Genomic DNA, 26,508 nt, shown 5'->3' on the forward strand with positions numbered 1-26,508 from the left:
GACAGACACTATATAGAGACAAATGTCACATGCCCCACTGATGAACTCTCAAGGTGTTTTTTTTTTTAACTTCATAAAATAATTGAATTTGGTTAACTAACAGATAAGGTGGCATATTATATAAATTGTTCTGTATCTTTAATTTTTTTTAGACAAAATGTTCTGAGCAGAAAGTTCTTCCTCTCTCCCTTTACAGCTGTGTATGTTCCATTTTGTGCACATGATAATCTATCCCAATCACCTGATGATGGGCATTTGGGTTATTCCTACTCTTGCTATTATGTATAATGCTGCAATGAATAATAGTGTGCATATATCACTTTGTGTATTTGCCAGTGTATCTTTGGGACAGGTTCCTGGAAATAGAACTGCTGGGTCAAAGGGTTAATGTGCATGAAATTATAGTAGAGATTGCCAAATTTCCCTCCATAGAGGTTGTACATTTTGTATTCCCACTAGTGTCCTGCTTTCATTACTTAACATTATAGTGAGAACATTTCCAAAGTCATTAAATAATCTTTGAAAATTGGATTTTGTAATGGCTGTCCAAAATTCCCACATGTGAATATACCACAATTTAGTTAATCATTCCTTTCCTGTTGAACATATATGATGCTCCCAACTTTTCCCTATTATAAATAACACTGAAATGAACTTCCTTGAATAAAAATCTTTGACCAAAATTTATTTTTTTTCTTTAGGACAGATTTCCAGAAGTAGGATTACTGTATAAAAGGATATGGGTGGTTTTTAAGCCCCTTGCTACATACTGCCCCAGTTCACCTATTAGGAAATACTGCATTCTTATCGAAGATATTGGAACAGACCTTTAGCTTGGCTTCAGGGTCTTACATGAGGGAATAAAATTATCTGATTAAAGCAGACTGTCCTTCTGGGGGAAATAACTAAATCATACCAAACTATATAAAAACCCAATCTTAAAATCCCAAAAGAGATTCTTCATGGTTGGCTAGTGGTAGTTCTCACCTCTAGCATCTTTCAGGGCACTAAGCTATTGTTTACTACTTGTGAGCTTATCATTTTCCCTGGAGAGTCCATTCTGTCTCAAAGGGTTAGTCATTTTTCCCTTTTTGGCAGTGAGATGGCATGCAGCATCTTTTACTCATGCTGCTCCAAGGAGCACCTTCTCTCATCTGTAGCATCACAGAGATGACTAGAAGGAAGCAAGAAATAACAGCGCAGCATCTGTGTCATTTGATGTGTAAATAAACAATGAGGAGAATAACAAATGTTGCATTTGTAGTATTATCATTGAAAGAACAGCCATGTAAGAAATGTTCAGTGAGCACAATTAGGGCTAATTTGACCCGCCTCAGTTGTTAAGTACACACAAACTCAGGCCTGAGAGTCCAGAGGGAAAGAAAATACTGAACAAGGCCATTAAGGCAAATGCCATCTTTAGATGTCTATTTAACTTGATGGTAGTTTGTACAAATAAGGTGTGGAAATTTTATGTGTGAAGCATGATGAAACTCCTCTCTTATTTTCTATTGCAGAAGGGCTAGAGATACCACTATCTTTCTTAAAAATCAGACACTGAGTATGATCAAACTTTGGATTAAAAACACACAAATCAACCCAATCCTGCTATTCAGAAGAAAGCTTAAGATCCAAGAGATTATTGCACTGGAAATGTGTGAGAACTTACCTATGTAAACTGACTTCTTCCTGTATCTGTCTTCTCTTTGCTGTGATAGTTCTATAAAAGTATGTGCATACGATTTAAGAGCTCAGCACATATAACCCCAGTTCTTCCACAATCTCTCCATGCATTTCGTGGGCTCCAGGGAAAAGGCTCATGCCTCGGCTGTCATCACCCTCTAGACCAACATCTCTCTGAGAGTGGTCTGCCATAGGTCAGTAAGCCTTATCCAAAGAGTAGAATCTAGTGATCAACAAGTTCAAGAGGTATCGAATTAAAGACAGTACAACTGGTGTCCCCCCATGGCAGGACTTCCTAGTGCCTTTCAGATGTTATTGTGTGTTGGGACTCTCCAAGAGAAGCTATGAGAAAGCAGTATTTTCCATACTTATTTGGCCCCAAAATCTTTTCCTCAAAGAGCATCTCACAAGACCAGTGTTCCATTTGAGAATGCTTTGGGAAACTAGTGTGCATGAACTCAGTCTGATCTGAGGACTGCATCTTTCACTGCAGTTGCATTCCATCATGCCTGTAGGCTTTTTACTGTTCACTGTTATTTTGGTCCCTACCAGTGGTCAGTCAGACTGTTTTGCTGGAGATTGCTTCTGTCCATACATGACGTCACGATGCCATGCAATGGTATGGAGTCTGTGATTGTCCACATGAGGTTGATGGGTGACTCTGACACAACCAGGAAAGAAGAGTGTGGTGTGGCTGAGTGGGTGCAGTGGGGAAGGCACAGGACTGACTAAGCAGGAGGTGGCTACTAGTAACCTTGCCCTTGTCCCCTTCACATCCTACTCCATTTGCTTGGTTCTGTCAGACATAAATGTCTTTCAACCTGGCCTCCTGTGGCATTACTTTTGCTTCTTAATAGCAGGTTGACACATGAACTATAATTTTAAAACCAAATTTTACAAAGTATGAAATTAATATAACTGTTTTATGGGTAATTTGAGAGCTAGAAAAAAAGTACTGATAACCTTACCATTGTGACACAGGTATGAGCATTTTTGTATACACCTGGTGAAAATGGTTTAGTTATTATCATCGGTTGCCTGTGCAGCTTTCCATGGTAATTTTTTTCCCCCAAAGAGGGAAATACTTTGACTGTTTTGGCTATGCAGAAAAGTAATCCATGTTTGTTAAAAATATTTTCTATGCTTTGGTATTGCTTGAAAGTGAACGGTCCCGGGCAGCCCGGGTGGCTCAGCGGTTTAGCGCTGCCTTCAGCCCAGGATATGATCCTGGAGTTCCAGGATCGAGTCTCACATCAGGCTCCCTGCATGGAGCCTACTTCTCCCTCTGCCTGTCTCCCTCTCTCTCTCTCTCTCTGAATGAATAAATAAAATATTTTTTTTTAAAAAAAAGAGAGTGAACGGTCCCCTGTAACTATACCCTGGCAAATATAAATCTTCCCAGAGTCTTGTGTGTGTGTCCAGTGTACACACACATGATAAAAAAAAATATGATCATTCCATGGATGCATTTGTTTTATGGCCTGTTTTTTTTTTTTTCTTTCCCTTCATATATTGTGGACAAGTTTGAAAATCTGCCCAATTCCATGTAGAAATCCACTCTATGGGTGGGCCATGATTATTCAATTTTTCTTTTCTTTTTCTTGAGGGTTTTAAAACGGCATCAGCCTGCTGAATCACGCTCCTCCCACCATGACTCAGCTCCCAGCAGGTATCATCAAAAAGGTGTTCATAGTCCTTTGGATAAAGGGAATGGCCTTTTGCCTGTGCATTTTAATGGTTTTGGGGCGTGGCTTCCAGTACCCTGCTAGGGGCATACGAGAGTCAGAAGGAAAATCCAGAGGAGCCACATCATCCCTCAAGTCCTGGGGGGGCCTAGCCTATTTCAGTGTTTCCTGGTACTTGTTTGCTCTATCATGTACAGGGATTTTTTTTTTTTTTTTTTTTGGTTCTAGGAGGGGAGGGCTGTTCCATCTTGGTCAGAAGTGAAAGTCTCTTCCCTTCTCTTTGGTTGCCTTTGAGCTGTGATACATCCTAAACACAATGATTTTATGCTCCAAATTAGTGGAGTCTAATTCCATTAGTTCATCCTACTTTCATTCCTGGTGGTTTGTTACCGGTCGTGTCATTTTAGATGGTGAGCTTACATTACATTTAATAAAGGAGACTCTGTCTGTGAGCCTTGCATGTGCCCTTCCAGAGAAAATGTATGTTGGACTGTATCAAGCTTTAGACCACTTAAGGCAATCCTCAACTTAAGGTTTCTCTGATCTTGCCCACGGGGGTAGGTCTGTAGTTCTGAATTATGAAGGAAGACTTTTCCCAACCCTAAAGTACAAGACGGGTTTCCTGTTCCTTCTTTGGTAGTGGACATATTTTTCTAACACACCCTTTCACAGAGGATGTGTCCTCTGGTTGTTTTATGTGATGGGCCTTGATTCCACCTCCCATCTTGAATGGGCCCAAGGCTGCCTATGCTACCCCACACGTAAGCTTCCAGATCTGAACCTTTTTGTAAATAAGAGGCGAACAACCCAAGTCAGACACAGCTTCAGCTTCAACTGCTCAGTGTTGATTTTCAGCTTCCTCTTCATTTTTAGTCCTCAAGGATTTTGGCCCTGCTCCCTTGTGGGCTCATTTATCATGTGTCCAAAAGTGTTTTCTACAATTCATCGTTTTTAAAGGGGCTTTATAACAAGAGATTTCTGGATACCTAGAGTTCTTCATTTTGCTGGAAACAGTCTTCCCATTTTTTAAAAAAGACTTTGTTTATTTATGAGAGAGAGAGAGAGAGAGAGAGAGAGAGAGAGGCAGAGACACAGGGAGAGAGAGAAGCAGGTTCCATGCAGGGAACCCGACGTGGGACCTGATCCCAGGACTCCAGGATCACGCCCTGGGCTGCAGGTGGCACTAAACCGCTGCACCACCGGGGCTTCCCAATCTTCCCATTTTTAAAATCAATTATTGATAATATATTTGCTGGCAAGAGTAATGGGACTATATCTTCTTTGTTGGTATTGTAGTAATTAGAAGTAATTTTTACTCTTTATTATAAAGAAATGATGCTCTTAACCCAAATATCGGTAGGGTATAAACTGAACTGATTATGTTCTAGACTTTCCTGCTGGATCCTCTTGTCTCAGGCCTGTGAATTCACTCCTCAGAATGAGAAGTCTCTGGAGATGAGAGGCTGGAGACTCCCACCTGGGGACTCATCTTTTTAAAAATATTTTATTTATTTATTTGAGAGAGAGAGAGAGCGCGCACAAGCTGAGGGAGGGGCAGAGGGAAAAGGAGAAGCAGACTCCTTACTGAACAAGAAGCCTGACTTGGGGCTCCACCGTGAGACTCTGGGATCATGACCTGAGCCCAAGGCAGACAGTTAACCGACTGAGCCACCCAGGTGCCCTGGGCATCTTTCAATTCATCTTCAAAAGCATTGCCTAGCTAAGTGAGTTTGATGAATCATCCCCTAAAAATCATTGTTTCCATTTTCTTCACTAAAGATGAAAATAGAAAGTTTTATTCCCATTGCTCAAGTTGATACTGACTTTCTCTATTAATTAGAGCTAATGACTATACAATGCTAATTTTCAACAAATTAGATAAACTTTCATATATAAATGCTGGGCTTTAAGGAAGCAGACCCTTTTACATGAAAACAGTAGCCCTGCACCAAAAATTCATTCATTCATCCAAATAGTATTTATTGAGCACCTAGTCTGTGTATTCTGCATGATGGATGGATTATGGTCCATGATTCTTGGCCTCTGGAACCTGACTATCTGCTGGGACAATGAATGAGATATAAACACAAATAATATGAGATGAGGATATAGCCAGTCCTCTGTGAATGATACAAACAATAAGTAAAATACAATTGTACAGGGAAGAGGCCATTTCTGAGAACAGAAATTTAAAAGAAAGAAAAAAAAAGCCTTTTCTGGACTAGAGCACACTTGAACCAGGCTTGTAAAAATGACTTGGCTCTTGGGAGACAAAGTAGGCGAACATTGCGTGAGTAGAAGCTCAACGAGGATGGCAAATCGTGGATTCAGAGAACAGCAAACTGACCAGTTTGGCCCACATGGGAAATGGAGATAAAAATCAGCTTACGTGGGGTTCACGGTGGGAGACAAAGTAATGCTTTATTCACTGGCTCCCCATTATCTACAGAATACTGCAGTTCCTTACTCTGCTCTTTAAGGGCCGCCATGATCTCTCCCTTTGTGTTGGTTATGGATGTACTGCAAAGGCTGCTTACAACGTGATTCCTTTTTTAAAAAAATATTTATTTGACAGAGAGAGAGAGAGAGAGAGAGAGAGCACGAGTGAACACATAAGCAGAGGGAGGAACAGAGGGAGAGGGAGAATTAGACTCCCCACTGGGCAGGGGGCCCTACGTGGGGCTCCATCCCAGGTCCCCAGAATCATGACCTGAGCCAAAGGCACAGGCTTAACTGACTGAGCCACCCAGTTGCCCCTGAAAGTTCTTTTCTTCCTGCTGTGCTGATAGTTTCAACCTAATATGTTTTAACTACTGAATGAATGAAATAGAATTATGTTCTGTTTTCAAATTCTGTACAATTTGGAATTATCTCTGTCCCAGGAACCTCATGGTTTAACAGGGGAGACAGGCAAAGGGCTGAGGCAAGGCCCTGAGTTCAGGTGTGGGGCAGAAGCCCTTGGGGCTGGGGTCCAAGGCCCCTGGGCCCAGGCACCTCTCTGGGAGGCCAGTGATCAGAGGCCCAGCAGCCTGGCCTGAGGCCTTGTGAGGCTCTGCTGTGTCTCCTGTCACTCCTGCTGGTTGCTTTCACCTTTTGAGGTGATGAAAGCACCAGATAAGCTACATAAAGGAGACATGAGAACAGAATAACTAGTCAAGAATCAAAGTGCAGGAGCTAAAGGGAGTGTTTTCTGGTTGCCACACGTTAAATTCTTTCATATAACTATATTGGCATAAAGAATAATTCCTGGGTACATTCCATTTGTCCTTTGTTTCCTCCCTTGTATGATTATATTATTATTGATGTCATTAAAAGTGCATTCATCAGACCTGGCTGTCAGAGAGTTGCACTTATTTTGTGCCCACAAGCAGTTTTGAGGTAAATCTCTTGCTTTAGGGCATTAGCTGATCAATACAGACATCTATAGTGAGGTATTGTTTTCCCACCTCCTGCATGACTCCATTTTCCTAAGGCATGCTGGGGGTCTGGTCTTCCTTTCAATAAGAAGTCACTCTAGACGGGATGGGGAGACCCAGGAGAAGGTACCCCTATAAGAGAACATCCCTTCGGCAGTCTCCTGCCGTTGAAGGAGGGGCAGCTGGCCCAAGGAAAGCCCTTGAAAGAAATACAGCAACTGCTTGTCGCCCCCAGCTCTGCAGTTTCCTTCAGGACAGTCTGTTTCCTTCCTGGGTTGTAGTCTGATCTCAAGTCCCATTTTTATCTTCGACGTTTAAACATTCCTGCAGTCCAAGACCAAAACCTCCCTAGTAGTATCTCTAGTTATAGGGAGGGAGCGTGTCTCATTAATTTCTGTGTTCTGGAGACTTAGCGGGGACAACACGCGTGGTGGCAAGTGGTCAGAATTGCTGACCTGAACTGAATTCCTAAAATGTGAATTTAATGGTTTCTTCTCCATTACATGTTCCCTCCCTCCCCATCTTTCCTTTCCCACCACCTCCTCCATTCAGTCACAATTCTCTGCTGTCCAAATCCACTCTGGATTCATTCAAACATCCTTGGTATTCTTATCCATTTCATCTTCTTGGAAACATGTCTGCTGGAATCTTCTTGCCAACACCACCCTGACCTGATGATCCTCTGCACCCAGTAGGATTAGGAGACCCTGGCACCTCACCTCGTCATCCCAGGGATTCCTTTTTCTTTCTGTTTCTGGAATCTTGTATAGCCCTTTGGTTTGGTTTACTCTCTCCCTTTGGTCTTTCAGTACCTTCCTGATAAAGGGTGAGTGGCAGGTAACTTTTAGGCTTCGTGTGTTGAACATATCTTTTTTCTGTCCGCTAACTTAGTTGCCTGATCAAGATACAGACTTCTATGTTGGAAATTATTTTTCCTCAGAAGTCTGAAGGCATTGCTCTATTTTCCTTTAATGTCTCACATTGCTGATGAGAAGTCTTATTACTGATCCTTTGTCTGTAATCTGCTTTTTTTCTCCCCGGAAGCTTTTATGATCCTCTCTTTGTCCTTGGGGTCCTGAGATTTCATCATGGTCAGCAGTCTACTTGCCGTTACTGTGCTGGCATCAGACGGGTGCCCAAGGGGCATGCTTTGGGGTCTCACTGTTTGGATTCAAATCCACTGCCACTATCCCCTAGCTTTCTGACCTCAAGCAAGCAACTCAACCTCCATGCCTCAGTTTCCTTACCTTAAAATGGGTATAAAAATAGTACTTACCTCAGATGGTTGTTGTGAGGATTAAGTGAGTTAATATCTGTAAAATGCTGAAGCCGGTGCCTGCCGCTTAGGAACTACTACTTAAGGAAAAGCTTTTATTAAGGTTTCAAACACAAAAAATAATTTCATAGAGTTTTGTGACGTTTCCTTGACTCTGTGCCTTGAATACAAATGTTGGCTTTGAGATGGGGAATGGCTGCACGGGCAGCGGTGGGGGAGCAGCTCTGAGTCTCTGATGTGAAATAAAATTTCAACAGGGCTTGGCTGATAAAGAACAAAACAAATGGAAAAAAGCAATAGGTGATTGTTAACTGCTGGTAAAGCACCCCCAAACTATGGAGTCTCAGCTCAGGACTGGAGTAAAAACAGGTAAAGAAAAGAAGTTTTAAAGAAATCTTGTCTCACCACATTAGGATTCACATATGCTCCCTGAAAGAGTGTTTTCATTTTTCAAGGTAAAAGGGAGCAGTATCAGCACAGAGATTCAGATTGAGAGTAAGAGAAACAGGAAGATGCACTGAAAGTTTTGTGTCTTTATGAATGAGAAATATCTGGTGAGGATGCTTTCACCATTACTCTTTACTAATGGTTATGCCAGACCAACACACAGGCACCACCTAATTTCTATACTAGGAAATCAAATAGACGTTTCCTTTCCTTCTAAGAACCTGAAATATTAACATATAAAGAGTTCACAAACTCACACTCAAAATGAACTATTAATACACACAGTAATTCAAGGGGACCAAAGAGCCCCAGTTAATGAGGGAAAACTTATTTTATCAAACAGTGCCAAATAATACATTTGGAATGAAAAAAAATTTTAAATCACTATCTTGCAGTCTTATGAAATAACCAATTCAAAGATCATTGACAGATGCTAAAACCACTAGTTGAGAGGGGATGGGGAAAGGGGTATTCACGAGGTGCCAACGTATTGTATATGGAATGCTTACTACTTGCGAAGAGATGTTTACAATGGAGATATCTGTGGTCACCAGGTGATCCCAATAAGACCACATCACTAATGGTGAGACACACCAACCTGTGGATCCTGGTGTATTGAATATAAAGACATCATCTATGAAATATACTCACCAAGAATCATTACCCTGATTCTAATTAAGCTTTTGGACCTAAATTCCATCTTAGATGACAGGGCATAGAACCAATTAGTTACACAAAATCATGATGAAAACATCAGGTGAGTCCAGAATGTGTCTTATCTTGGTCAAGGCCAAGTCCAAAGCCAGGACAAGGAGATTGGTCTACATGATAAGAGAGTTAGGAGATATAACCATATGTAATACATGATCCTTGATTGGATTTGGGTTGGAAAAGATATTTGGGGGATCACTGGAGACATTTGAATATGGAATGAGCAATAGGCACATTATGCATTCAGTGTTAATTCTGTTGGATGTCATAATAGTACTGAAGCTATGTAAGAAAATGTCCTTATCGGGGGAAATGTGAAAGCATTAAGGGGTGGCCTTTCATGATGTAATTTTAATTTACTTTGAAAGAACTTGGCTGGATAAATAGATATGAAGCAAATATGATGAAACAGTTAACTGCCGTTGAATTAGGGTGGAAGGTAAATGGATATCCATTGTTTTATTCCACTTTTCTATTTGTTTGGAAATTTTATATTAAGAAGTTGAGAGAATTGGCTTGCAGATGCAAAATTGCATAAAGCTGGCCTGACGGTGTTTTGGGAGGGGCAGGCACGAGGGTCTCAAAGGGCCACATTTGCACTGAGCACCCTGGAAGGAGCTTTTGCTCTTTTGGAGTTCAGCAGAGCAATGGAGTGAGACAGCCACTTGCTCTAGAATGTATGAGAGTTTGGGAAGAATTAATGTACTTCCCAGAGTGCCCAAGTTATTGTCAGGAACCATAACTCACTGGCAGGATCAGACTAAATAATTCATGGTACAACTGCAATGGGAATACTCATATTTGGTTGTTGTTAGTTGGATTTTTCCCCCCAAATTAAATCACCTAAGTGTATCTCCTTTACATGAGGTGTTTTGGGGAATGCATTTCCTTTTTTTAATCAATTCTTTCTCCCAAACAACATGAAGTAATTGTCCTATTTGCTCAGGTATAGGTATAGAGTAACAGTTAAAACACAGAATTGCTTCCTACAATGGCTAAATTGTTCTTACAATATAGTTGTTGCTTAAGAAGTGAGTTGACTGCTCCAGGCATGTCCCTTGTTTCCTACCTGATCTCAGGGAGCTGGACTGTGCCATGTTACGCCGCCTGGAGAAAAGGATTCTGGTTGATCTCCCGAGCCGGGAGGCCAGGCGGGCCATGATCTACCACTGGCTGCCCCCTGTGAGCAAGAGCAGAGCCCTAGAGCTGCGCACGGAGCTGGAGTACGGCGTGCTGAGCCAGGTAGGCTGCCCTGGAGGGAGCGCCTGCAGGCCTGGCGGCCACTATGAGAATCTTCTGGGCTGGGTCCTCTCCTGAGCTGTTTGAGGCATATGCCTTGAGTCACTCAGGAAAGACCGGAGCTGCCCCAGCAGTGCAATGTGAAAGAGTGAGCTCTCCGTCCCTCAGAAACATTCCAGCAGGGAGGAACAGGGTGGAGTGATGTCGTGGGAATAGCACAGGGTTTCCACTCAGAGAACTGAGGGTCAAATCCTGGTCCCTCCCCTTATTAGCTGTGTGGCCTCGGGAAACCACTTACTCTAGAAGCCTGTTTCTTCATCTGCAAAATGGGTAACCCCTAACCCCTAGGCTGCAAAGGACTAGTGATGATTCACAAGAAGTCTCTTACAAATGGAAATGAGGGTGTGGGCCTGCCACCCTCCTGGTCACTGCTGTCACTGCCCCCTATGAGTGGACACTTGAACATATGATGTTCTCTGCGGTTCCTCAAAGGCAAGTATGATCTTATTTACAAGAACCGAAGTGTTTACCAAATGTGATCATCCTTAGGTTGGGACACAAGGGCCCCATCAGGCTACCACGGGTGGTCTGCTCTCCGCCAGCATCTTACAGCATATATCCGGATGGTGGTAGGAAGTTTTCTTTATTGCTCAGCTTCTCAGGTTATCCAAACGCGTAAGCAGCCTCTCCCCTTACAAGCATCATAGCTGTGGGAATCTTTGTGTAGTGTTCCTGGGGGACAGATACAGGTCTGAAACAGGGGCTCTCATACAGGGTCTTGCCTATAAGAACGTAATCTCCACTAGCACTCAACTAGTGCTAGTGACCAACAGCTGGTCTGTGGCTGTTTCAGGAGACGGAGGGCTACTCAGGTTCAGACATTAAGCTCGTCTGCAGGGAAGCAGCCATGCGGCCTATGAGGAAGATCTTCAGTGCCCTTGAAAATCATCCATCAGGTATGGCCGGGATCACAGCAAAGGTACTATGGGAGAGGAATGTGTTAAAAAAAACCCAACTTTGACCAGCAGATGGAGCCTTGCTCCTGTTCTTGGGTGGCTCTTCACACTTGCAACATTCTTTGGTCAAATTGTCCTTCCTGTACTCAACTCATTTCTCCTCTATTGTTCTGTTTTGGATCAACTTTGTCCCAGGTGATAGACTCCCTGGGGCTCAGGCTTTTATTTCTTTGGCACACTATGATGTTGGGCTGGATCCATTTGCGGCACTCCATAACTATTAAACACTACTTTGATAATGATGCATTTAAGTCATATTTTTTATCTGGGCTTGAGTTGCTGAATTGCCCATTAAAGAATTTCTTCCCCAGCTCTCTTTAGTCTTGCCCCTTGCCGCATTAACCATTAAGAATGCTGCATTATGCATTGTCTTGAAAAAAAGATCTATTAGCATTTCAAGAGCACTGATCACCATAAGGTCAATTATTGTGCTGTTACTGTTGTGTTTTTATCCAGAGAGCAGCAATTTACCTGGAATCCAGCTGGATACAGTGACCACTGCTGACTTCTTAGATGTGCTAGCTCACACCAAGCCTTCAGCAAAGAATCTGACTCAAAGATACTCAGCCTGGCAAAGTGAGTTCGAGTCTGTATGAAATCACATTTATCCTGCCCTGGCCAGGGACAACCACAGAGGCCTCCTAATTTCTTAGTGTAAGCAGAGGAACAATGATTGGAACAGAAAAATTATCCTTGAAGACGGAGTTTGTTTGAACTATACTATTTTGGAAATAAGAGGTATTTGTGTTAATTTTTCGTCGTTGATGCCAGCAAAATACTGAAGATGTCATTTACAAGTGTATATGCTATTAGTCACACAAAGACTTTTCTCACAACTAGACCCCGCACAATTCTGATGAACAGTTTCTTACAGTGTTCCTTGTTTGTGAATTGGTGTTTTCATTTTGAAGAAAAAGATGTAGTTTAGGAAGTTGTGTTGGAATGCACAGAGTGGCTCTGAGTTGAGGAGCCAAGTGGAAGCTGAACTTGACAGACCATCCGCCCAGTTGATGGGCTCCAGGGTGGTTAAGAATGGGCACAGGGAAGGACATGTAGAGTGTTTCTTCTGCCAACATCCGCAACCTCATCGGCCCTCCCTAACTCTGACCCCAACCAGTTTTATCAGCAGCAAAGCCTGACCAGACTAGCTCCCACCCACAGAGTCTCAGATCCACCTCAGGACAGGAGCTTCTTGAGTCTAGAGCTAGTAGCAGGGTGGCTGTCCCCACAACCCCCCACCAGCTTCCAGTCTGAGCCCTCTGAGTTCTGGCTCCTAGGAACATCTTTTGACTCTCCCCTTCCCATGTGCTCCGCCCTCTTCCCACTGAACAGCTCCTCAGTGGATCTGAAGCTTAGGATGGGGAATCAGAGATTCCACAATCGCTGTCCTAGGTCACCCCTGCTCTTTGGCTCCCCCACATCTTCTCAGGGGCTTGTCAACAGTTGGAAGCATCTCCTTCAGAATCTCATGATTTGAGGCATCTACTTTCAGCCGCTGATAATCACGTCTCTAAGTGATGCCACCACCCCTCTTCTCAGCTAGAACTCACCTGTGGTAGTCACCTCCTTTTCCCCTTCCTCACCTCGTTTTCTTCATCCCTGCAAGGCACACTCCTCCTCCAAAGAAAAATTTGCAGGAAAGGGGCATTTTGGATAGCTAAATATTCCAAAGGATTTTACCCTAATTTTAAACAAAAACAAGGACTTTAGGGGGGATACTGATTATTTTGAGCAGAATATTCTCTAATGCCTTTAAAAATGCCATTTCCTGGGCAATGTAGCCAAACTGAAAATACACCATCTATATAACAAATTAAAAATAAACAAAGATATCCCAACTTAGTATAGGCTAAACTTAAACTTCTTTGTGATCATGGTGTTGCACTATGCAACGTTAGTGCTACCCCAGACGTAGAAGTCTGTACACGAAATTTACGTCTCAGGCTGCCGTTCTGTTCAACTTCGACCATCTGCTTTCTGTGCTTTGGGATCATTTTGTCAGGCTGTCAGCAGACATTTCTTGGAGCTGTTAGGCCACTACCATCCTTTCTGTTTTCACAAGATCTCACTTGGATAGAACCTCAATTGTTGCTAATTTGTTCTAGTTTGTGTGTGTGTGTAGTTAAAAGTGAACAGGCAAAGGGGCAGAGGACACAGCCCCTGGGGAGAGCATGCTTTTTGACAACGTCTGGCATCTTTTAGCGTACCGCTCTTTCCTTACACCATTCAGGATCAGCAGGGTTTGGCCATCCCTCATGGCACATACAACCCTACATACCACTATGTCCTGGCATGCCTCCACATCCTTCCTTCATTCCTCTTAAGAATCTCTAAGTTCATCTTTGTAATACTTCCATCTTGTTGAGTTGCATATTCAATACTCCTCTTTCCCTTAGAAAGTTTGTCTCCAAATAATTATGCAAGTATGTTTGCAGGTCCTTTTATTTCAGTGACTTTTTAAATCTGTTTTATAGACTATTTAAGGGCTTCCCGCTTTGGATGAAATGAGATGTAGCTCTTCCATCCCTCTGCTGTGTCGCTACCAATACACAGGTCTTTCCCCACCATCTAGGTTAACTCAGTAATCAGTATTTCTATGAGAACACATACTGTTCATGCAGAGCCAACTAGTGAATCAAAATTACATTCCCTTTATGTTGGTTTTGTCTTTTCAGGCACTAATAGGTGCCTTGTTTTATCATTTGCTTGATTTTTGAAGTATCTATTCTTATTTTTTGCAGCACATTCCCAGATCTGTCAGATATCTATCAGTATTAGTTTCCAAGTGGGCAATATTGGATAAACTGTCCATTCCATTCCCATACACTCTGGTCCTGGTGTTTTAAGAGAAAGGCACCAGGAACCATTATAGAATAAGCAGAGATGTACCCAGTCCCAATTTTCAGGCCTGTAGTTCCCCTGGGCTCACCACCATGCCTGCTCTCCCCAAGGCCTTACTTGGCTCCACCTTTCTAGAGAATAAACTTCCTTTCTCCTACCTTGGCTGGGGGTACGCATCTGGCTGCTCAGAGCTGGGAAAGTTTCTGGGGCTCCAACCATTCTGTTTACCGGCTTCAAACCAATTCCTTGCTTCTCAACCTACCTCACACCTCACCTCCACTCTACCTGGTGTCTCCAAGCCTTGGATCTTTGAGGTTCCACAGGCTGTCTGGGTTGTCTTTCTTTGCGCCGATTTTTGTTAACAACCCATCCACTCTCAGCCCTTCAAATTATCATAGCCTCTTGTCCACTGGTATCTGCTCTCGTGGCTCTCCTTGAGCTTATACCTTCTTTATTTCTTTACCTTGATTTTAGTGGAGCTCTGAGAAATAGAGACAAACTAAGACATATTAGTTTCTGTTTAGAGTCTCTATTATTTAAAGAGTGGATTAGAAGTAAACCCGAGTTTATAGGGATATAGGAACGTGGCCTATTGTTGGAGGAAAATTTAACTTCATCCAACATGTGGTATTTTGTCAAAATGCAGAAGTCACAATGCCTGTAGGAACTTGGAACATAGTAACACATGAGTAAAGTAAGCTGGGTATAAGAGAAGGAAGAGCTGAGGGCTGGGATGGAGAGGGTGAGACTACTTGAATAACTAGCAGTGGTACAGCTCTCATGACCCAATGTTGCCAGATCTTGGTCTTCCTAGGAAAACCAGCAGTATCCGATTTGCATTTGAGATCTCTTGATGCCCAGATGTTGGCGACAAAGGTTAAGTATTTGTTAGAATTCGTAGCTTGTCCCTGCATTTTATTTACGTCACCATCAAGCCTTCACAGCCTTATCTGAAATAATCCTCTCCCTCGTTTTCCTGTTCATCATGTAGCCATAGATCTATTGCATTAAGTAGTTGTGTGTAGGTTTTGTCTTTTTACCCTACTCAAAACGTTAGCCTCCCATGGTTGTGGTACTTTTGTCACTGCCATTGAATGAAATATCCTTTAAAACAACATTCTTTAAAATGAGCGCTTTATCTGTTTCACAGGCTAGAAGCTGTGATTATTGTTCCAAAGCACATAGTTCACTGCACATGACCACTTCTCTGAGAGGACTTCTATAACATACTTTGAACTTGTCAGAGTCCTCTGGACTATTCAGGTGTATTTTTATATGCTTTGATTTCCCAACTAGAAGATATGCATCTTAATAACTGGAGCTACTCTCTGCTGTCCTCCTTTGTACCTTACCCACAGTTGGCATTTATAATTTGGTATTCTCAGGTGCATTAGCCAGTGAAACAAACAGGAGTTGAGTTGTGTCGGACGTGAAGGTAAGCATAGAAAAGAGGAGGGTATTCAAAATTGATTTTAAAGGATATATAATTTCAATGATAAATGATTTCTGGTGCTCTGGTGTCTCATTCTGGTTGTCCCTTAAACAAAGCAGCATGCTTCATGGTGACAGGCCTTGATGGCTGGCCTAATAAAAGTCAGCAAAGGTCCTAGTTTATGTAAAAGAAAAGTTTTTGTGACTTATGCCAAAGGAACCTGATAACACAAACATGGCTTTATGCAAGCATCTGCTAATATGAAAAAGGGATTCTGCTGGTTAAGGTGGAGTATTTTAGTGAAATAGATTAGTGTTTTAAAAATTCTTTATTGTAGGTGCCCAAGGATTTCAGTTTCATTCTTCAGGAACCACTACTGATCCCAAACCAAATGAACATAACCCATGCAGGTGTGTTTTTGACTTTCCGGTACAATAATTTCTAAGTGTGAGATTAAGGGTGAGGTGATGACACTATCCTTCCAAGGGACTTTCTGACATCAGTGACTACAGTATTCCAACGGCCCCGATCAGCTCCGACAGATGCAGAATGGTGGGTAGAAGAGCTATTGCACAACTAGCTAATTCTGGAAGGATGAGTGAAGTGGTGGGACAACCATGTCTCCACCACTGGGCTGATGCTTTGCCTTCTTCCACACCCAGCACACCCCTGGCTTAGAGCAGATGCTCAGTAATCCGCTCTTGACTAGTGAGTGTTCTCTACTACCCTTACCAGTTCCAAAATGGCACTTGGTGCCTCTTCTGGGCCTAAGAGAGGATTGTACTAAAAATGATGCAAACACTGTCCCTGAGGTCATACCACAGGAAAGCGCTTTAAATGGGATGGCTGGAAAAACGAAGTCTTTCAGGTACTTCAGTTATTAAATATCCTCCATGAAGCCCAAGGCAGACCAACCGGCTGTGCTGGCAATGTTTATAGTAACCTGGATCTAAAACAAGATTTTTATTTATCTTCCTGAAGCTCACCGTGGACAGGTCAGCTAACAAGCTCTGTGTTTGTTAAATACAGCCAAACTAGAATGGAGGAAAGAAGCCTTTTTCTTGGCTGGGGACCTTATTCTCACATGATCTTACCTATTCCTGTCACTGTTTGAGTTCTGGCGCATCAGTGATGTCTGCTTCCTTGCTTTAGCTCTAACCTGTCTCTAGAGCATCAGATCCCTTATCTCCGAGTGTCTAATGTGGCCTCTCCTATGGGAAACGAATCCAAAATGAAATTTTTCTCCTTCCTACTCATCACTATACCTTCTAACATTAAATTCCTGTAGCATTTACTAGTTTGTATTGGTTCCGTAACCACCTGAGTGCCTAACTGGGTTGCAGGAGGTATAGGAAGAACGAGACACTGTCTTGTCTGGTAGGGAGAAGGGACGTGTGAGTAGCGAAGTGTAATGTAATAAGTGCTATGAGAGCACGAAGGTGGGGACGCCTCATTCCACCTGCAGTCAGGCGGACATCTCAGAGGAAGGCCACTGGAGTACTAATACCATCTTGTGTGTTCTGCCTAGCTCCTCCACTAGTAAGGGTCCTCAGGGTAAAATCCTTCTCTTGTACACTTGATTACTTCCTAGCATGGCACTTAGCACGTAGCAACCAGCACTCAATGGTGCTTGAGCCAAGGAATCATTGACCCAGGCACCCAGGTACAGGCCCAAGCTGAATGCAGGACATCCATCAGGCACAAGCAGCATGCTCTACCTGCACTCTGAGCTTCTCTATGTGCCTGCCTCTGCGTGTGCGAGTTTAAATGGAGTACAGTGTCTCTTTCTTTTTAATCCCCAGGAAGACTTTCCCCATTGAACTGACTTTTGAGATGAATTCTATCGAGACTTTTCAGATCACTCAGTGTGGACAGTCCTGCTACGTCCACCCCAAAACACACAGCACTCAGCATCTGCCTGATTCTACTCTCAATACTTAAGACCCTGGTCATGCATTTAACCCTCACCACAAGCCTACGTGGTGGGTGCTGGCACTGTCTCCATTTTACAGGGGTGTGAGAGCTTAGGTGACTTGCCCAAGGGGGCACAGAGCTGTGTAACTGCTGCCCAGGCCCCCAAACTTATGCTCCTGGCCATTCCACTCATGCTTCGGATCTGTGGTGGCAGTCCTATCACATCTGTCCTTTGCACTCTAGGCTGTGTTAGTACTAAGTCAGGGCATCTGCAGAGACAAGAACAGAGTGATCAAAAGACCACCAAAAGGAGAGGGAGCTGCCATTTATTTAGCTTTGCTCTCTGCCGTCCAAGATCAAGCTGATCTCTAAACAAGCATCAAAGCCCGAAGCTCATTAACATCGGTGTGTGCTTCAATAAGGTGAACGCCACAATGATGTACAATTACATGCTAATAATTCAATGCCCAAGAGTCCTGTAAAACAATTGCCAAGGCCCAGGATTATCACAGTATGCAAATGCACTAGGAAAATCATTACCTACTTAGTCCCCTTCATTTTGGTGGGTCTAACACGAGAAGAATAATCCATGCTACCAGACGAGATTTCATTTTACAGCTGTAGTAACCAAGTACATAAAAGCTTGAATCTGTCCCAATAGCTTCTCAAAGATTTTTCCCATAGTGTCAGAGGCAAAAATAATGAAATCTTGCAAATGTACAGTTAATAGGACCCTGGTGGACGCTAACTTCAAAAATGCATGGTCTATAAGACATTAAAGGCTTGATTTTAGTTTCTGCACTGTTCCTGTTAATAACAATGTCTAATTAAAACATCTGTAAAATACTGATAGTTTTAATTTTACATAAAATTTCCAAAACAACTGTTACACAGTATAATAGGTATCTGCAATGAATAGGTTATTAATGGAAATATTATTTTAAATTAAAATCAGGTTCTAAATTTAAATTAGTCATCTCTGGCTAATGAAGAGAAAAAGAAGTCACCCGTGCTGGGAATAATACAGTAGATAATCTGGTTTTCAACATCCATTAAGGCAAATTCACTTGATCACTTGGGCTAAAGGACAATTTATTTTGCTTCTTCTGACTTGTATTCATTCCACTTGGCACTTCTGATGGATTTCACAGTTGAACTTAATATTAAAACTACAGCCTAATGTACTTTTCAACACATTATTTTATAATTTAAAAACGCCACTCAATTTTATTCACAATCTGAACACTCCCCACTCCCACTGTCCCAGTGAGGAGACAGCAAAGAACACGACGACACCCTGCAGTAGGCTCTCCCTCCCAGCCCTGACTAACCTGATGAATATTTTAAAAGGAATGGTAGAAAATCATAGCTTCCCCTTTCTCATCTTCTTTTGCAAAATAAAAGGGATAAGCAAGGCGTAGTGGCTGGCTGCAATTCAATACCTTTCTTTCTAATTAATGCACAATAGAGGAGTGCTGGTCCCTGTCGATCTATGCTGGCGTGGAGATGGGGAGGGGTTCATTCTGAACAATGAAAAGATACATCTCCAGTTGCTTCTGATTCACACAGAGGAAGACAGTAGATGCTGCAGAATGTGGTCCACAGCATGAGGGAAGCTCTCACAAGTTAAGTAAGGAGGCGGATTAATTTTTTCTTCATCTGCTGCTCGGTATTTCCCTGAAATGAAAGTAAAGCCAGTGAACAAAGGCTCCTGCTAGAATGCCACATTAATCACATCCCATGAGCACCTGGGCCACCACAGAACCACCCTGGCAAGTACTGGAGAATCAGGGGCTCCCCATCTTCCGAAGCATCTCTTATTGAAGCTTTCAGATGCAATGAGGCAATTCAAAGAAATCTCACATGCAGCATTTTCCCAGGACTCTGGTCTTTCACAACAGACACTCACAGGGCCAGGGCAGCTGGCAGCTAAAGTTTCTTTCAGATATCCACAGCTGGGGAAATCATCTTCTTCCCCAACAGCCCTAAAGATAGGCATGGTGACTGAATTAATGCTTTTCACAGGAAGCCGGGACACCACAGGGCGGAGGCTTTGTCAGCTCCTGAGGGTGACTGGAAACAGCATGTGCTGCTGCTATGTAAGGATCCTGTGAGTCTGATGAATGAGCACCCAGGGGTGAGGATAGAAAGTGATGCATGCACTCAGGCCTGGGCCAGGCAGGACAGTCTGTCCAGCAGGGCACCGCAGGGCAAGTACAATGCTTAAGTCTTCCCCAAGCTCTGGAATGTGGGACACAGACCCAAGCACCCCTGCACTGAGAGGAACCCTTCCACACAGTGGTCACAGACAACTTTTACAAATGTAAATCTGATGATGAAGGTCCCTATTTCAATACCCTTAATGGGTCCCACTGCCCTTCAGAAAGAGTGCAAATCCCTACCACTGCCCTTTGTCATCTGGCCCAGCACCCCCCCACCCTCTGGGTGTGCTTCCACAAGACTGCAGTCCTGGACGGGACCTGGCTCTCTGAGGACCTTCACACCTGCCATCTCCTTTGCTGGCAATAGGCTTCTCACCCCACTTCCCTCTGCATGCTTCAGGCCAAACTCCATATTCCCATCCCCATAAGATCTCCTCCCGGTTATTCTCTCTCTCAGCACCCTGTTCTTTGCCTCCACAATATTTATAATGTGTTGCAATTACATATTTATCCTTTAATGTCTGTGAGTTCTCTGAAAGCAGGGACTATGTTATTTTCCCCAATGTATTCATTCCCAGCACCAAACATAATGACTAACATGTGGTGAACATTCCACAATTTTTTTAAGGCAGGCAGGCAGGCAGGCAGGCAGGCAGGCAGGCAGGCAGACTGCTTCAGCTGAAGTCCTGGGGAACAAGGCCAAGTGCTCTATAGCCTCTTGGCCTGCCTCTGCACTTCCCCTTCTCTTTGCTCTTTCATCCCTTTTTCTGTGATCTCTGCCACTTCTCCCTCTGCATTCTCCAGCACTCTCTGCCTAAATCCAGCTCCCCTAACAACAGACCCACTGTTTCCTACAGTTCCCACCATCCTTTACCTACCTCTTTATGAGGCTTTGCCCAGCAAACAGAAAGCCTGAAAAGCCCATTTCACACCAGATGCACTGCATCTTGTCTTACTGTGAATTCCTACAGGAATGGAGCCAGCATCAAATGTATAAAGGTAATGAGTATCTGCCTCACTCACCTTAACATCCTCAAGACACCTGTCCACAGTATGGGCCACACAGAAAACTCTGCTGCTAGTTTTTTCTCAAGCTTAAATTCCATTTAGTACAAACTCTTGCCACATTTCTACTTAGTCTCGTATATGTCACTAACTACTGGTTTCATATATAAGTCACATACCTACTTCCTGGATTCAGTGGCCTAAGGGAGTGTATGTGAAAGTCAAGTTTCTTGGCCACGAAGATAAGGGCTTACAGAATGCTTTTACTGTCTAGGCCTGCAAGTGGGGACTTTTACAAAGTACACATTGACACAGTGCCTTATATAGGTGTGAGAGTTCCAGCACCTCAAATGGTGTCTGGCATAAAGCAGGTGCTCACTAATGTGGGCTCAGTGGATGAAGCAGGCTGCCACCACTCACTGCCTCACTCACTGTGGCAGTCTGTGCTTTCCTGGATGAATAGATGCTGAGCAGAAGGGGAGACAGGAAGCCATTCTGATGATATTAGATAAAGGATGACTCCATCTTTTCTAAGTGACTGTTTTACATGCTAAACAAACAAATTCTGGGTAGCACTAGTCGCAAATCTTTATTAATAAATCACTGGGCAAGTGTATACCGAGCTTCTACCGTGTGCTACTCATGGTGAAACAAAATTGCTTAAGAGCATCCACAAGAAGCACTTATGGACTAGATTAAAATCCTTACAATAATTTTCAACATTGGGAAGCCTAGTACTTGCTCAAATTTATCAACGGAGCCAGCCATTTTGCGTGCCTTTAGAACAGTGGGCTTACTTGGGATTTTTTCTGACCAGACACCAACAGGACAAATAGGCCTATTTCCCTGCGCTGGACTCAGCTGCTTTATTGGTGATACATTTTCAGTTTGGCTGTGTGATGTTGCTGGCTTCTCTAAGACTAACTGGATGGCTCTGTGACAGGCTGATCACAATCACCTGCCAGTCAGAAAAGGGAGCAGCCACAGAGGCCAGCCAAGGGGAGGGGGAGCAGAGCCTACAAGACACTGGCCTAGGATGGTTTTAATGCTTAGTATAAACCCTTAATTATGTGAGCTAAAGAGAAGAAATGTTTACAGGACTAATACACAAGAGGAAAAATAGTTGTCTGAAGATTTCCTTGGTGACCAGAAAATACTGAATGGCAGCAATTTGAAAATTAAGATAGAGTGAGGGATGATGAGTGTGACTTTTATGGAGTTTTTCTTGATACTTCCTCTTTTTTGCTGACATCAAAGGGTAGTAATGTTTTCGGGATGGTGCTAATCATTTTGACTGAGAAATGTCAATAAACACACCATTCATTCTGGAATGACTGGAACCACTATCTGCAAGGCTCCAACAATTCCCTCTGAACCCTGGCATAGTCTGAACTCTGTTCATACAGGGCCTTGCCAAATACTTCTTATTCAATGGTAGCTGGAGCTACGCTTTGTTTCTATTTTTAAATTTAAAATAGCTTTTATGCAACCACATTTTCTTGAATAAATGTCAGGAGTAAATGTACTTTTTCTAAAAAATTTCCATATTGTGGCTCTTCTGAAACTTTAAATCTTCGTTTTTAGGAAAAACCTCTTAAATGATTTCACTTGCATTATATGAAACCAGCCACATGCCCTTGCACAGCTAGTCATTGCACACTGAAGGCAGGACCCAGAACACTAATGGGTCCTCTGGAGTCATAATACTGTATTAGCTCAGTCCTCCCCAGTACATTCCTGCTCTTACCTTAAATTTACTTTGAGGGGCTACAAAGAGTATACCTAATTTTGGAACAGGAAATAATTCCTAAAACAGTAAGTGAAAGATAATGAAAGATAATAGTTTTTTGTGTGATTTTTTTAAAAAAATGCAAATGTTCAACAGAAAGTATCAGATCCCTTAGCCTACTAGTTCCTACTATCTTACAGCTGGCACCAAAAAAAAAAAAAAAAAAAAAAAGAGAGAGAGAGAGATACTCTTATAGAGTATCACAAAGTCAGTGGTCTTTGGTCCGTTCAATGTGGTGATTTGTGTATCAAGAAAAATCATATAAATACTAATTGTCGACCAGCATGAATATCTCTGGGTAAGTTTTATTTTTATTTTTTTAAAGATTTTATTTATTCATGAGACACAGAGAAAGGGAGAGACACAGGCAGAGAGAGAAGCAGGCCCTCTGTGTGCAGCCTGATGTGGGACTCTATCCCACGACCCTGGGATCACGCCCTGAGCCGAAGGCAGACTGCTCAACCACTGAGCCACCCCGGTGCCCCTCTGGTTAAGTTTTAAAATGACCTCTAAACTCTCTCATCTTCCTAGTTTTATGCAGCACCGGCCTTCCCACAATGTTTTTTTTTGCTGAGATCCTGAGCCCATTTTATTTTTGCTTTGTGACAGAAAGAGAATGAATGTGCCCAGTGGGCTTTGTCATTTCTGCAGACTGTTCTTTACGCAACCGTGTGTTTTACCATCTTGCTTTAGAGAAAGCTTATACAGAAGATACATACCAGTTTTTACTAAGATGCCCAGCATGCCAACATTCTGAGCTCCACCAACATCATCCCTGCAGTCCTAGGAAAGCATAAAGAAAGCATTTAGTTCACTGTCTTCAGTTAGCTTGTCACCAAAACCCTATCAATTGATAGTTGACTGATTAGGCTGGGATGGCAAACTGTGATGGCATTATCTTTTCTTAAAATACAAGAGGGGAATAGGAGGTAAGTCCACATGGAACCATCTGAGGAAGCATGCCATCTGGAAAAGGAGGTGTTGGAGAAGTGGAAAGTGTACAACAGAGTAGTCTAATGTAGTCTAATTCTAGTGATCAAACACAAAGAGTGCATCTACGGTTCATGTTTTCCTCACGTACATCTGTCTCCTCTTAAAATAGATCATGGGAAAAAGCATTCTGTTCATTTGGCAGCTTTGAAGGGGAATGATCCAACTGCAGACTGTGAATGGACTGCATTCAGAAGACAGCTCTGCTGCAGCCCATGTAACACACTATCCTTACTTTCCAGCCAGTCCAGCCAGTCGTCCCTCAAACATAAGATCAAGCAAAATCAGAATACTGAGATTCTCTTCACTCTTGGATAGAACAGATCGGTTAGAAAGGCACCTCCTCTTTCCACTTCTTACCCAAGATAAGATGAATATGCTTGTTTGACTGCAATGATAAACACGAGTTAATAAAAATCCAAGGACTGGAAGAAATACCAAGAAAATCAGCCCTTGGGGGTGCCTGGGTGGCTCAGCTGGTTTGAACATCTGATTCTTGATTTTGGCTCAAGATCTCAAGGTTGTAAGATCAAGCCCTGTGTCAGATGCCAGGCTCTGTGCTGGGCATGGAGTCTGCTTAGGGATTCTCTCTCCCCCTTTACCCCTTTCCCTCCCCCCAAGAAAGAAAGAAAGAAAGAAAAGAAAGGGAGAGAAAGAAAATCAATCCTGCCATCTTATGTCTTTACAGCACTTTATAGACAGGACTCATTCAGACCATGCCTGAAGAACTCTTTTCCTCAACAGCAAAAATCATTAATATAATTCAACAATAGACCCTGGAAATGAGTTTTAGAGTATCAAAGTTAGATCTTCATTTAAGGTCTAACTTACTACCTTGCATTGCATCTAAACTTGTCCTAGTGAAACAGCAGAGATGGGGGAGAAGGAAGGAAGGAAGAAGGAAGGTGGGAAAAAGTGGGCAAGGAAAGGGAGGGAAAACCCACCATCTCTGGGATAACAAAAACCTTCCATGCAGCTGAACACTTCCACCATGTGCCTCTCTCCACCCTGTCCCAACACTGGTAACTCCTGAGATAAAGAATTCTGACGTCTCCACTTCTTCAAACACACATTTGCCCAGGAAAGTTAGTTAAAGGTTTGCCAAGAGGAAAAGATGACTGAAAAGATGGTTTCTCAAAGCAACATCAAGGTTAGTGACTATCCTATTTGGGTTCATGAGTAAGGGAGTGGAAATGAGCACCAGGATGTGTCTGCACTATATACAAGTGAAACAAGCAAGGGATCCAGAATTTTTTTGGAGGAAGTCCAGAGCCTTGAATTCCACTTCCAGCTGTGCCACTAATTAGCTGTGGGAATTTAGGCAAGGAGCTTTACCTCTCTGGGCCTCTGCATCCTAGTCTATCAAATGACAAGGTTTGGAACAGACAACCTCCATGGTCCCTTCTAGCCTAATGGATTTACTTAAAATTGAAATATAATCCTTGCCACAGGCAGTGTGCTTTCTAGCTCTTTTCCCCTCATGGCACATGCAGAAAATAATGTTTTCCCAGGATGCTGGGGAAAACTGGTAAGGTGCTCATGGCCAGAGGTCACTGGCTAGAGCCTCCCATCATCCAGGTCCAGCCCTACCACTCAGAGAGCTGAGGCAATCAATATCTGGAGCTATTTGTGGCACACTGACTGGGAAGTTCTTCTATAAAGCATATACTAGGAAAAAAATCAATAATAATAGAATTCTGTAGGTATACATTGCTCCCTGCATATGTAACACTCAAAAAAATTTAAATTTGTGTAAAGTTTTCTTCCAATAGATATATAAAGCACTTAATTAAAAAAAAATAAAGCACTTAATTGACTTGCATTTAATGGCCTTTTGATTGTACATATATCTTATCACACTATGAACAATGTCAGAAATAATCAAAATTTCAATTTTTTTTAAGATTAAAAAAATTATTCATGAGAGACACAGAGAGAGAGAGAGAGGCAGAGACACAGGCAGAGGGAGAAGCAGGCTCCCTGAGGGGAGTCAGATGCAGAACCTGATCCCAGGATCCTGGGATCATGCCGAGTGGAAGGCAGACGCTCAACCACTGAGCCACCCAGGCGTCCCTCAAAATTTCAATTCTTTAGAAGAATATCACTAACCATCTTCTGGTAAGCTGTTTATAGGTACCCAATTACTACCATCTGATAGCTGCTGTAAGAGTCTGCTAGTGTTTCAAAGCAGTACTTCCAAGTTGGCTCTTCCCAGCGTGACAGGTAAGCTCTGGGCATTTCCTGGGCTTTACTACTTACATCTCCTATCATGATGGCCTCCTCAGGTTCACAGCCAGTGTCCCGCAATGCTTCCAAAAAGAATGTTTTCTCTGGTTTCCCCACTACTGTGGCTTTGGTGTCTGTGGCATACTCCAAAGCTGTCACAAATGGTCCAGGCCCCAGGGCTAGGCCATCTTTCCTCTTGTAATATCTGGCTTTGTGGATTGCTATCAGAGGTGCCCCATCCAGGAGTAAGCTATGGAGACAGAGAAAATGGAAATTGGCTAAAAGCAAGGCTTTTGTGGCTGGAAAAGAATGTCAGACTCACAAAGTGGTTTTATTCACACTCACGGAAACAAATAGTTTCTTATTAACTTTTAATGACTTGCTGTCTTCTAATGAATTCGCGAAGAACTGCTGGGAATTACACTCAGATACGCGAAGAAAAGGTGATAGATTATTAAATTTGGGATTGCTTCAACCTTTTACCTTTAGTGGTTTTCAGATACTTTACCCAAATCACTGGGGAAAGAGAACGAAGAGAAGTAAAGCTAAATAAGACACTCAAGGGATGAAGCTTAACTTAATGAGACAAGTTGTTTCAACCTTCCCTAATGGTAAGCAGGAGGGCTCTGGAGCCTTTTACAATACGACGTAACTGTAGCTGACATATTCAGCTAAT

At 42.8% G+C, this 26,508-nt stretch overlaps 2 protein-coding genes across 18 annotated transcripts in view; one reads left to right on the forward strand and one right to left on the reverse strand.

The window, feature by feature from the left end:
* KATNAL2 (katanin catalytic subunit A1 like 2) overlaps window positions 1-26,508 on the forward strand; it is a 115,341-nt gene that overhangs the window by 71,536 nt on the left and 17,297 nt on the right. For 4 of the 9 annotated variants that reach the window (XM_072829489.1, XM_072829491.1, XM_072829488.1 and 1 more), the window contains 3 exons: window positions 10,298-10,460; window positions 11,311-11,413; window positions 11,930-12,049. In XM_072829489.1, coding sequence (XP_072685590.1) covers window positions 10,298-10,460; window positions 11,311-11,413; window positions 11,930-12,049 — 386 coding nt within the window. The other 5 variants (XM_072829494.1, XM_072829493.1, XM_072829490.1 and 2 more) reach the window with 4 other exon arrangements.
* Window positions 1-26,508, reverse strand: part of HDHD2 (haloacid dehalogenase like hydrolase domain containing 2) — a 56,477-nt gene that overhangs the window by 2,206 nt on the left and 27,763 nt on the right. For 4 of the 9 annotated variants that reach the window (XM_072829498.1, XM_072829500.1, XM_072829501.1 and 1 more), the window contains 3 exons: window positions 25,866-26,082; window positions 23,336-23,399; window positions 17,971-19,337 (listed from right to left, as the gene is read on the reverse strand). In XM_072829498.1, coding sequence (XP_072685599.1) covers window positions 19,222-19,337; window positions 23,336-23,399; window positions 25,866-26,082 — 397 coding nt within the window. In that variant the 3' untranslated portion in view covers window positions 17,971-19,221. Of the gene's footprint in view, window positions 1-8,060; window positions 8,141-17,970; window positions 19,338-23,335; window positions 23,400-25,865; window positions 26,083-26,508 lie in introns of those variants that run through there. The other 5 variants (XM_072829499.1, XM_072829503.1, XR_012032595.1 and 2 more) reach the window with 4 other exon arrangements.

The sequence above is a fragment of the Canis lupus genome, chromosome 6, assembly GCF_048164855.1.
Source record: "Canis lupus baileyi chromosome 6, mCanLup2.hap1, whole genome shotgun sequence".
NCBI classification, from domain to species: Eukaryota; Metazoa; Chordata; class Mammalia; order Carnivora; family Canidae; genus Canis; species Canis lupus.